This window comes from Phascolarctos cinereus, unplaced genomic scaffold (genome assembly GCF_003287225.1).
Source record: "Phascolarctos cinereus isolate Bilbo 61053 unplaced genomic scaffold, phaCin_HiC Scaffold_2;HRSCAF=192, whole genome shotgun sequence".
NCBI lineage: Eukaryota > Metazoa > Chordata > Mammalia > Diprotodontia > Phascolarctidae > Phascolarctos > Phascolarctos cinereus.
The window spans coordinates 103,222,381-103,235,074 of NW_027555625.1; the positions used below are offsets into that span (position 1 = coordinate 103,222,381).

Below are 12,694 nucleotides of genomic sequence, written 5' to 3' on the forward strand. Positions count from 1 at the left end.
TATTTATCTTCATCTTCTAAGGGCACATGCCCCTTGCTATCATAATCAGACGCTATAATAAGTGGGATAAATCACAGGTCTAATCCAATTCTTTATGTTCTCAACATATTTCTTTTAATTATCACAGATAATACTGAGATTTGGAAGTTGAATAACTGAACCAAATAACAAACTAATACTAAATAGAGTCAGTCTTTTTGATGTAACATTACTCAGTTTGGTACTACAGTAACTTGTAATAATAGAGAGCTGTGGGTTCCCAACAAATCCTTAAGGTAACTGCACATTTATTAATTTCTCCTCATCAGTGGAATGAAATATAGTAAAATAATTCAGAAGGCCGATGGGGAAATTAGCCTATCAAAAATTTGAATTATAAGGGGCAGCTAGATGGCACAGTGGATAGAGCACTGGCCCTGAAGTCAGGAGGCCCTGAGTTCAAATCCGGACTCAGACCAAACACTTACTAGCTGTGTGACCCTGGGCAAGTCACTTAACCCCAATTGCCTAAAAGAAAAAAAAAAGGTTTGGGGCAGCCAGGTGGCGCAGTGGACAGAGCACCGGCCCTGGATTCAGGAGGACCTGAGTTCAAATCCGGCCTCAGACACATAACACTCACTAGCTGTGTGACCCTGGGCAAGTCACTTAACCCCATTGCCTAGCTTAAAAAAAAATTTGAATTACAGAATATTTTTAAACAAATGATATACACAATAGTAAAAGCCATGTTACTCAAAAAGTTTTAGGAAAGTACATTCTCCCCAAATAAATTTCCACTCTTAAATGTAGCCAATGCTAGAATTTAAATACAAGCTATTTGGGACACAAATACTGTATTTCCAAAAGTAGTCAGAAAACCCTGAAAAAGTAACACCCTCTAGTTCTCCAAGAGATACTATGCTCCGAAGCTCTCTCTCCCCATTCTTCCCCCCTCCAAAAAAGCTAATGTGCATATCTACATCAAATAACAGTAAATCTTTTGACATTATCAACTTCCACATCTTATTTCCTTTTCTTCCCCAGAATCTCCACCCCTAAAACTAGAACTTAAATAAGTTGATGTTTATACTGGACTGAGGGACTAATCAGCTCTATTAACTTCCTAACATATACCAACTTAGACCAACTGGCCTTAACAAATAGAAAATATTAAAAATGCAATTATACCATAATAGCATTTGAAATTCATGACAGGAGCTATAAGTGAAACATATTTCAACATGAATGATGTCTTAGTATGCAATCAAAAATGAAACAAAAATTCAGGTCTAAAGAAACCAAATACAATACCAAAAGGAATGTCACTTAAGACTACCCTTTTATGGTCTATAGCTACGAAAAGAGACCACAAAAGGAAAAAAAAGTAGGTATTCTCAAAGGTATAATATTTAGTATTCTCTCTTTACATTCTTACCAACATCAATCATTCAGTTTCAACTTTACCTTCTATATAAATAACTACAAAATCTCTATCTCCAGCCTTGATCCTTGTCTCAAATTAGAGACTAGTACCTCCAACTGCTTGCATAATCTCTTTTGAAAGACTTTATTAACCTCAAACACAATACATTCAAAACAATTTCTGACTTAATTAATACTAACAGTGGTATCACCATTCACCCAATTTCCCACATCAAAATCTTTTGATTCTTTCTTCTCCATCTTGAATATTCAGTTACCAAGTATGCATTAACAACACTGCATATCTAAATTTTTATTAGATTCTATGTCATAAAGAGCAAAAGTTTTGTTTCACAACTCATATGTAAAACAATGTATAATGCTATATTATTATAGTTGCCAATGTTTGTGTTATAATTCTCCACCAAACTGTTAAGTTCCATGAAGGCAAGGATCATGTCTTAGCTAAGATTTATACTTCCCTCAATGTTTAGCACGTAGTTCTGAATAAAGCAGGCACTTAATAAATGCTTGTTAAATTATTATATCAAGAAATAATACCTATTCTATATAATGTCCACTAACTGAAATAAAGACTTTCTGCTTTAAGATGCACATGTAAAACAATGGCATGAAAGAAATGAATTTTAATTATCTACATTTTGCTACTCTTAACAAACCTGTGGGGGGAGCTATTCTATGAAAGAATGAAATTCACTGTATGAGGGGGAAACTCATGCACTGAAGCTTAAAGAATCAGCACAATGAGGCAAAAATAGCATTAGAATTCACTGTATTCCTGGTTTTAGTCGATGGGAAATATTCAATCGAGTATTTTGTGAGAATGTTAAGTGAGAAAAATTTTATCACAAGGGAAATTAATGATAAGTACAATTATCTGTAAAGTTGCTGTAAGAAAAACTCCATCATCATGTATATATAAGAGTATTATCTGTATTACTGAAGTTACAATTATTATAAATGTGATGATAATTTAACATGACCTATGTATACTTATTCTACTAAAACAAATACAATTTTGTGGTGATTTTCCTTTACAGCAGGTATATTTCACATTTCTTTTCCACCTAATTTATAATTTAGCTCTTTTGTAGTTAGAGCTTATCATATTAATTCAAACTGAGTTTGCAGCCCACTAAAATTTTCAAAGCATCCCAGCATAGGAAACCAATATAGACATCCTGATATTTCATATAAGGATAGGTTGAAGGAAGTAGAGATGTTTTAGCCTGAAGAATTGGGGGGGGGGGGATAGAATGATGTAACTCCCTTCAAGTATTTGAAGGACATGAAAGAGAAATTAAACTTGTTTGCTTCTAGCAAAAAGGCAAATTTGAATATGTTCTCCCATTAGAGTTGTCTAAAAAAAAAAAACAGAAGGCTGCTTTGAAAGGTGATGTGTTCCTCCTCCTTTGAGGTCTTCAGGCAGAATCTAGAAGACCAATTATCTGACACGATCTAGTGGAGGAATAAATTCCTTTTCAAGTAGAGGTCGGACATGATGGATGCTAAGGTCCCTTCCAACTCTACAATTCTATGATTCTACGGGTCAGAGTTAAGTTTATTACAGTAATCAGACAATTTTCTAATAAGGATGTATTGGTGAATTTTTTTTCTCAAATAAATTAGAATCAAGGGCCATCATTCATAAAGTTTGTTAAATCTAATTTATACCCTTTAATGATCTCGCATAAAATGAAAAAATCTCATTAGTGAATCTTTCTATCAATCTGGTATTTTGCAATTTATCCTAAGAGGACAATTCTATCCCTTTTATATGAAGCAAAACCACTTTTAAAAGTTCTTTAAGATGGCCAGTCTGATAAATCTGAGAAAAGGTGTACTCTAAGCCTAAAAAACTGTGAAAGATATGAATAGAGTGCCCTTACAGAAATACCAGAATTGGGGAGAGGGGGATATAAAAGGCACTCAGAAGTTTGAAGGACAAACAAAAGGATGTTATATGATAGATGTGGGTATATCACTCATTTATATCATATCAATTAAATTTAATAACAATCTATTAAGCACTTACTATGCTACAGATATGATCCTAACAGGTACAAAGTAATTTGGGGGACTGGGGAAGAATGTTAATAAGAAGAATGATTTCACATGAGTTGACACTTAGAGAACTAAGGATTCCAAAACATAGAGGTGAAAAAGGAAAGCACTCCATGCAGGGGGGGATCAAGTACAAAGACACAGAGGTGAGAGATGGATATCACGTGCAGGACTAGACATTAGGTAAGGATGCCTTTGACTTTAAATGTCAAAGAGATTAGCTGACATCATATCTTAGAGGCAATAAGAAACCAGTGAAACTTCTTGAGAAAAGAGTAACATAGTTAGATCTGTACTTCAGAAATATCAATTTGGCAGCTATGTGGAGGATGAATTGGAAAGGGGAGACACTGGAAACAGGAGGTCAACTAGAATACAATTGCCATACTCCAGGATACAGGTGATGATGCCTGAAGTAGGATGGTGAATGGAAAAAAATAGGGGGATGGATGCAAGAGTTGTCTGGATACAAATTCTGCCAGGATTTGACAAATAACTAGATACAAGAGATGAGTAAGAGTGAAAATGGAAACTAGAGACTGACTCCGAGAGTGCAACCCTGGATTACAAATCATAGTGGGATCTCAATAAAACTAGGGAAGTTAGGAAGGAGGAGGAAATTGTTTTAGATGTGACTAGTTTTCAAGTGCTTCTGGGACACCCAATTTGAGATAAGCAGCAATCAGCTGGTTTCATGGGACTGGAGCACCCAATAGTACATATTGCTTTGACTTTTAACATAGACATCTTATCTCATCAGATTGTTAGCCAGTTAAGAATAGGAAGTCTTATAATTATTTGTACATTCCAGGATAGCCTACATGTTTAAGATAAAAGGGAGAACTAGGGAAATGGCCAAGAGGGTAGGACTGTCAAGATGAGGATAAACGCAAGACATTTCAGAGGAAAGAGTGAAACATGTAGTAGTAAAAATAGCAGAAACCAAAATTTTGAGGCACGGATCATTCCCATCATAGTTGCTGATGGACTGCCCCAAAGATGCTTTAAAGCAAGTTTACTGAAGGAGAGTTTGCAATTCAATATTATTATTCAATTATAAAAAGCAGTTATGTTATTCACCTGTGCGATCATTCAAACATTAAATATAAATTAATAATAGCATGATAGTGACTTGTCCTAAACCATTTCTATCAGAAGACTATTTACTGAAAAATGTGAGCATCAAATTAATAAAGATGAATGATGTTTCAAGCCTAAGTGATAGAGAATTGTGATATCTGTGAATGAAATAAGCAAAATGGGCAGAGGGAGCTAATTTTGAAGCAATACTGTATTATTCAACATTTTTACATCACTTTAAGGTTTATTAAAACACTACCTAGCCTACAGAATTGTTGTGAGAAAAGCATCAATGTTATCCTCATCGTAAATATGAGGCAACTGAAGCTTTAAGAGGTAAAGTAACTTACATAAGATTGCACAGCCAGCAAGTGTCAGAGCTGGGATTTAAACCAATGTCTTCCTAATCTCAAATTCAATATCCTTTCCACTATCTCAACCAGCTCAGTTTTAGATATAATGTTCTTAACTACAAAGGGATAGCCAATTGTATGGTAAGTCCATTAGGAATATATAAAAATAGCTGAAGAAATCAAAACTATGTTTAAACGGCAAGAGGCATATCCATATGGTTCTACCTACTCATGGACAGTCCCAAAGCTGCTTTGAGCAAGCCTACAGAAGATGAGCTGTATACAGAACTAAGAATTTAAGGGGCACCTAGGGTGGCGCGGTAGATAGAGCACGGTCCCTGGAGTCAGGAGGATCTGAGTCCTCCAGCCTCAGACCAAACACTTGACACTTAGTAGCTATGTGACCCTGGGCAAGTCACTTAACTCCAACTGCCAAAAAAAAAAAAAGGAATTTCGGAAGTCTAGGAAAAAAATTATGATTAAAGATAGAACTGAAACTGATCTACAGATGTGACGGTTAAAAAACTTTTAGAAAAAGTCTCTAAAGAAGTATATCATATAGAGATAAAAAAAGTTAGTTGAAGACTACAACTTGGACAACACCCAAATTTGATAAGAGAAGAACAGAATTAGCAGAAAGAAAGGAATACAAGTAATTATTATATATGTATGTGTATACACACACACATACACATCTTCAAGAATGACAAAGGGCAAAAGAATTTCAAAAAAAGGAGGAATGGTAGATGAAAGATATTGCAGACAGGTCAAGGAAAATTAAGGCTAAAAAGTGTTATAGACCTTGATGATCTTCAAAAGTGAACATAAAACTTAGCCATTAAATTACAGCTAGTGTTCTTTCAGAATGTAAGTTTAATAATTCTACACTTTTATCAATGGGTTCCCTTAAAAGGTCAGAACTTCATTTTAACAAAATTCCAGAAAAAAAGTATAAAAAATAATTAGGTTATTAACTGAAGAAAAGACAATTTCAAGGATGAAGGAATGAGTGATTCAGAGCACTCAGTAAGCACAAAAACATTTTTCATTAGGCATTAGCAGAAAGTATACCACACTGAATAAGTAACCCAATGACATCCCTCCCCACAAATAGATGTTGTTAAAACTTAATATCTGTGCCATAACTACCCTGGGCAGAAATGAACAGTTCCCCCAGGAAAAGTTTTTTGGGAGGGGCCTCAAATCTATATAATACTGTACATTTTAAAAAGTTCTTCTAAAATAGAGTTGTAATGGTCATTATCACTATACTTCAGGATATAGGCACAATTTTATATATAGGATGATGCAAGAGATAATCTAATTGATCATTCCTAGTTGGAAAATGTTTCTACAAACAACTAGCCAATACAATCTGGTTAAGTAATTCTTCAGTCCTCAGAATGCTACTCAGAATTCAAGTCAAACTTTTTGGGTTTCTTTTTTGTTTTGTTATTGGTTTTTTTCTTGTTGTTGGGGTTTTGGGGGGGGGGGGCAGGGAGAGAAGAGAAATAGAGATTGTGTTGAAGGATTCTACTTAGGGAAAAAAAGTCCCATGAGATTGAACACAGAATTAAGAATGCTATGATAGCCTAACAAAGCACAAAAAAGGCATCCAAACAATGAGACCAGGTTAAAAAGCTAAGTTAAAAACTTGCTTAGATACCTTTATTCCATACTCACAATTCCTGAGTTAGAAGTCACAGGTCAGAATTAGGATTGCAGATTTTTAGGTCACACTTACATACCTTGACTCTTTATCTAGTTACAACAACCCCTTCCCGATACTTCAAACCCATCTAGGAATGTGGTTCTTCGAATACAAACAGGCATAGCAATAATGACCATTACAATTCTTAAAATCTTTTCATTTTAAGAGACTTAATCTTTCTAAAAGCGCTAAAGGAAACTAGTATTTTGGGGAAATGATCTGGGTTCAAATCCAAGGTCTGTTACTTAACTATGTGGTCTTGGGGCAAGATCCTTTGACACCCTTTATAGGCCTCATTTTTCTAATCTATAAAACGAAGTAAATGGTTGCTAAACTCTCATTCAGCTCTAAATTCTATATATTTCAATGGATTTGAGGGCTAGCTTGATAAAATAAAACATAAGGCTATATATGAAACACAAACCAAACAATATTCCCAAATAAATTGCTCTTGGTTTTGGCAAAAGTAACCATGAAGATGATGTAATGTTTCTTATAATTCAATATTGCCTACATGCATTCATGTATGTGGGGCTTGTCATATTAATGTCACTCTTACTGATATCTGCATATTCCTCATATCCCCTCCTGGAGGGCAGGTTCTATGTCATTTTTCAATTTGTGTCCCACACTATGCTGCAGAGAGTAGATCTTTAATAAAAACTAAACAGAATTCAATAACAGTCATCTCCAAATAAACAAGTTCCCCTTCTTGCCTTCTAAACCCACAAGTGGCCAGGATACTAAGAAGGTTTTATTGTTTCATCAATTATCATTTTTCATAAGTTCAATTACTTCCTGAAAGCCTTTGTAAGATTGCTAAATAATATTCTTTTGTCTAACTTATGTCTCTATATTTCAAATTTCTCTATTTCTCTTTCATACTTTTATCTTTCCATCTTTTCCTACATCTCCCAAATGTGTCGGTCTCCACAACAAAAAAAGTTTCTAATACAGAAAACAGCAAAGTGAATAAATAATTCCTTATTATTTGGATGCCCTTTACACCCTCATAACATTTTCTTTTTTGTCTAGTGAAATACAGAAGGCTCAAAGAGGTCTTTTTCTTAGTTTCTCATCAGAGGAAAAAAAATACCACAGTATGACCTTGAACAAGTCACTTTTCCTCTGAGGCTTGTTTTTTTTTCCCTTTTTGTAAAATGAGGGTAATAGCTTGGTAATATCTTTAACTCCTTATTCTAAAGTTCTATGATTTTATTAAGAAATTTCTACAGGAGATTATAATGGCTAGCTCTTGACCAGCTAAGTAATCGCTGTACTGATAATATTACTTCCTTTCCCAGTAGAACCTTTTATTAATAAAACTACATCACCAAACAAATGAAGTTTCTTACGTTTAAGTTTCCTTTCAAAATGAACTCCTGGCTAAGATGGAAGATTCATAAAAAATAAAAGTTCTACATATTGAAGTATTCAAATAATAAGAGTTAAAGTAATCTTCACAAGCTTTATAGAATTCAGGCTCTTTTAAACTAAAAAGAATTCATTTCTTACCAATCGATCCAATGTAAAAAAAAAATCTTTCCTGCGTATTTTTAAAATTCTGCATAATAAAATGCTGCAAAGACTTAAGTAACTCAGTTCAAATACTGAACAGAAAGAAAAATGTTTTAATTCTATCACGACCCAAAGAATCAGTGACATCTCAAAAATGGTATTTTTCCTTAATTGGCTGGTTCTAAGCAAAGAATCCACAGGTTTGGAGGTGGGGGGGGTTGTTTTTAGTGTGTCAACCATTTTGCCTTTTTTTTTCCTTCAACAGCACATTAGAAACTGGAACGGGATTGAATGCGCCTATGTTTTAACAAAATCGTCCCATGCTGCGGCAGAGAAAATTGGCAGGTCTGCTCCTCCTCCAAAGACACGACCCAGCAGTTAAAGGACAGTCGCGTTCCTCTGCTCAGAGTGGCTGCAAGCATAGACGCCACATCACATCGCATCAGAGAAAACTGGGCGGTGGCAACAAGGCTTAGCCAAAACTACCTCCTCTCCCCAATTTTCCACCTCCAACACCACTGGAGGCGCTCTTCCCATTACTACAGAATCTAGAGGTGGCCACCACCAAGCGCAGGCCAGGAAAGAAAGAGGTTGGAGCAGAGGCAAGCAGCACGGGTACTAGGGCTACCCACAGAAAAACTTCGCCCCTTCCCCAGACTGAGTCGACTGGGGGACCAAACCAAAACCCTTCGGAAGAGCTGGGTACTATGGTCAAAATCCACTCCCGACCCCGACCCTGACACCAAACCTACTCCACTCCCCCCAGAGCCTCATTACTTAATAAATATACGCATCCTCCGTTCTCCAGTTAACCACAAACTCTAGGGATGGGGAGTGGGGCTGGAACAAAGAGAGAGGAGAGAAGGCAAGGGTGTGGAGACACTGCGGGGGTGAGAAGAGAACGCACATGGTCCCTGCAACAGAGACGCAGACAATAAAGAAGTCGGAGTAAGATTAGACTAACAATTACTATCACCATCACAACCACCCCCCCACCCCAGCTCCACCCTCCTCCCCCGACCTCGCTCTTGGCAAGGGGCAGACAAAGCTCCCAGAGGTCTGAAGAGGGTGGGATCCGCACCAAAGGCGGTAGGAAGGGCAGGCAGGACCCCCCCCACCCAGACCAGACAGGACGGGGGAGGGCGCTCACTCACCAGCAGAGCCCGAGGATCCCCTGCGCTTGGGCGCGGCCGGGGTGGAGGGGGGCGCGGCAGGGGCCGGTGTGCTCGGGGTCCAGGCAGGAGGCGCAGGATCTGGGTGGGGGCCCAGGCTGGCCGTTGGGGGAGGGGGAGGGGGGCGGGAAGGGGGCTCGTCTTCCTCCAGGGATGCGGCAGCGGCTGCGGAGGGCGGCGGGGACGGCGAGGTCGAGGACACCGGGCTGGGCTCCCAGCGGGGCTGCCGCTCTGCGGCTGCGGGGGGCGCCGCGGGCAGGGGCCCCCCGGGGGGCCGGCGGCACCGACTCCTTCTCGAAATCTAGGAGGGGCGCGTCGGCGGCTGCGGCGCTGGCCGGTAGCGGCGCCGCAGTCACGCCGGCGGCCGGCTTCCTCTCCAGTACCTCCAGCTCCTCCAGGTCCTCGTCCTCGTCCTCGTCTTCCTCTTCCTCCTCCTCCTCCTCCTCGTCCTCGGGCTCCCTCACGAACTGGTACTTGAACTCTGGCTGAGGCCGGGCCGGGCCCGCGGCGGCGCCCGAGGAGGAGGAGACCAGGGGCGACTGGTCCAGGTCTTCCATGACCGGGCTGGAAGGATGCTGCGGCTACTGCTGCTGCGGGACTGGGTAGGGAGGAAGCGGGGCGGGGAGGGCTTTCTACCCGGGACCCGGGAAAGCACCGAGAGAAACGGAGACGGGGTGTGACTGAGAGACACAGAGAGAGAGGGGAAAGAGAGAGAGAGAGAGAGAGAGAGAGAGAGGCGGGGAGGGGCGCGGCGGCTGCGGCTGCCGGAACAATGAGTCGGCTCCTCCTGCCTGAGCGCCCGCAGCTGCGCCGCTCTGCGCTGCGCCGCGCCACCCACCAGCTCCCAGGCACCGCCGCCGCCCAGACCGGAGAGGGAGGGAAGGAGGAAGGCAGAGACAGGCGAGCTAGCACAGCCAAAGCACTCAGGCTGGGAGAAACGCGCCGCGGGGCGGGGAGGGGCGGGGCTTGCGAGGAAGGGACGGTCCCTCGAAAAGCATGGGCCAATAGGTGGTGGGATCCAGGGAAAGAACGGCCGGACGCCCCAATGAGAACGGGAAGAGGAACCAAGGGGCAGGGTTTGCAGCTCCGCTATAGCCGCGGGAGGGGAGGAGGGGAGTACAGCTCCATGGGCGGGGCTTAGGGACCAGGGGACTTTGCCGTGGCTTCCTGAGGATGCTCGCCTGGGGCAGGGCTTGGAACTGAGCAGGTTTATCGGTTAAAGGGTGGGAGAAGTAGCCTGATATGTGGGCCAGGGAGCATTTGGAGAAGGGAAATTCCCCCCTCGAAGAAAAGGGAACCGAAAAAAATAGGTGTAATCGGGCCAGGAGACCAGAGGGTCTTGATTTTTTTTTTAATTCAATAAACAAGACAGACTTAAAAGACTTAAAATGGCAAAGTGATTTCTTCATCTCACCGTGAAGCCCTCCAAAACTAACCACACACTCAAGAGTATCTCTTCCCTCCAGTCCCTGACCTGGGGTGGAGACAGAAGAAGCCAAAGCCATAAAAAGGGGACGTTCCAAAGGCTTTTCACCCCTTTACAAGGACGTTTCAGCCTTTCCAGCCTGCGCCTGGCCTTTTCACATGGTGGGAAGATGAGTCATGCAGCCTCATGGAGGGTGGGAGCCTAACAGGAAGAAGTGTGTCTCTGTCTAAGAGCTAACTTGATTCAGGTTACATTTCAAGTCAACTCAGTTTTATAATTAAACATTTCTGATGATTCAGGCGGTCTGGAAGTCGGGATGTGCATTCAGTGCTCTACTTTGATTTGTAGGATGCACTTGTCCCTAGTTTCACTTTCTACAATGTTTGAAATTTAGAGAAATTGGTTTCAATGTATACAAGAATCAAAACCTAGAAATTTAGATTTTTTCTTTAATTGCCAATGGCGTTTTCATTTCCAAGGTGCCCCCGTAATTTGCCACTAGGAATTGCTGGTTATTCAAAATGGTCTTTTAAACAAAATTCAAACCTCAAACATGTCAAAAAGATCATTCTTCTAACTTATATTGACTCAGGCTTAATTTGACTGTGCAGTTTCATTCCAGGAAGAGGGAACATTGAATATGATACTCTCCCCCCATTTAATGTATTTGAGAATAATAAACTTTTCTACCTGGCCAGATCACTTATCTGAGGCAGATTAAACATAAATTATGAAACTTTATGGCCCAGCATTTTCCTTCCCACAACTGCAAGCTGCCTTTAATTCAAAGATTCAATTCAACAAGCATATAAGTGCTGGTGGCCTCCCCACCTAAATTATCTCATATTAATTTTGTATTTTTTTATGTACTTAGATGCATAGATGCTATTTCTCCTTTTAGAATGTAAGCTCTTTGAGAGCAAAGGCTTTTTCATTTTTGGTTTTGTATGCCCAGTACATAGCACAGTGTAAATTCTTGTGGACTGATTGATTGATGGTTCAAACCACTGTGCTAGACACTAGGAATACTGAAGATGAAAAGGGAAGATGAAAAACACCACTACCCTTGTCATCATAACAAGATCTGGAACAAGAGAAAGGAACTGTGGGGCCATTTAGTCCAAACCTCCTTGTTTTCCAGTGGAGGAAACCAAGAGCCAGGGATATTAAATAACTTGCTCAAAGTTGAAACCTAGGGCCTTTTGACTCCAGAACTAGTGTTCTTTCCATGACATCAGAGCTTACGGGGAATACAACACAAGTAGGATGCAAAGTTAATTTGGGGTTTTTTTGGTCAGGTGTTTTGTTTTTTTTTTTTTGGCTAGGCAGTGGGGTTAAGTGACTTGCCCAGGGTCACACAGCTAATTAAGTATTGTGTGCCTTGGGTCACATTTGAACTCAGCTCCTCCTGAATCCAGGGCTAGTGCTCTATCCACTGCGCCACCTGGCTGCCTCTGCAAAGTTGATTTGTGAAAAGGACAAAAGAGAGATTCAAAGGGCTGTAAGAAAATTTGAGAAGAAAGAAATCACTTTCAGCTAGAGGATGAAGAGATCAGGAAAATCATCATGGCAGAAGTGATGCCCAAGCTGGACCTTGAAGGAAAAGGAGATTTACAGGTGAAGTTTGGGAGAGTCTTAAGCATAGGACTTGACATAGCCAGATAGCCCTTAGGACTTCCCTCTTTAGTACCCATTGATATTTACTTCTAAGTGATTAAAAATAGTTTAGGAGACAAGTGAAAAGGGCAACCAGAATTGTGAAGTGTTATCAGTTTATACCAGTTGAAGGAAATGGGAGTGTTTAGCACAGAAAATTTAATTCTATAGACATTTACTAAGTACCTATTATGTGCCAGGCACTGTGCTAAGTACTGAGGATACAAAAAGAAGCAAAAGACAGTTTCTGCCTTCAAAGAGCCGCAATCTAATGAGGGACCTGTGCACACAG

General features: G+C 40.4%; 1 protein-coding gene across 1 annotated transcript in view; it reads right to left on the bottom strand.

Annotated features, from left to right (window-relative positions):
- The window catches only part of RTN4 (reticulon 4), a 74,701-nt gene extending 64,728 nt beyond the window's left edge, over nt 1-9,973 (bottom strand). Inside the window, 2 exon segments of the mRNA XM_020996213.2 lie at nt 9,303-9,585; nt 9,587-9,973. Coding sequence (XP_020851872.1) covers nt 9,303-9,585; nt 9,587-9,877 — 574 coding nt within the window. The 5' untranslated portion in view covers nt 9,878-9,973.
- Between the last annotated feature and the right edge of the window lie 2,721 nt (nt 9,974-12,694).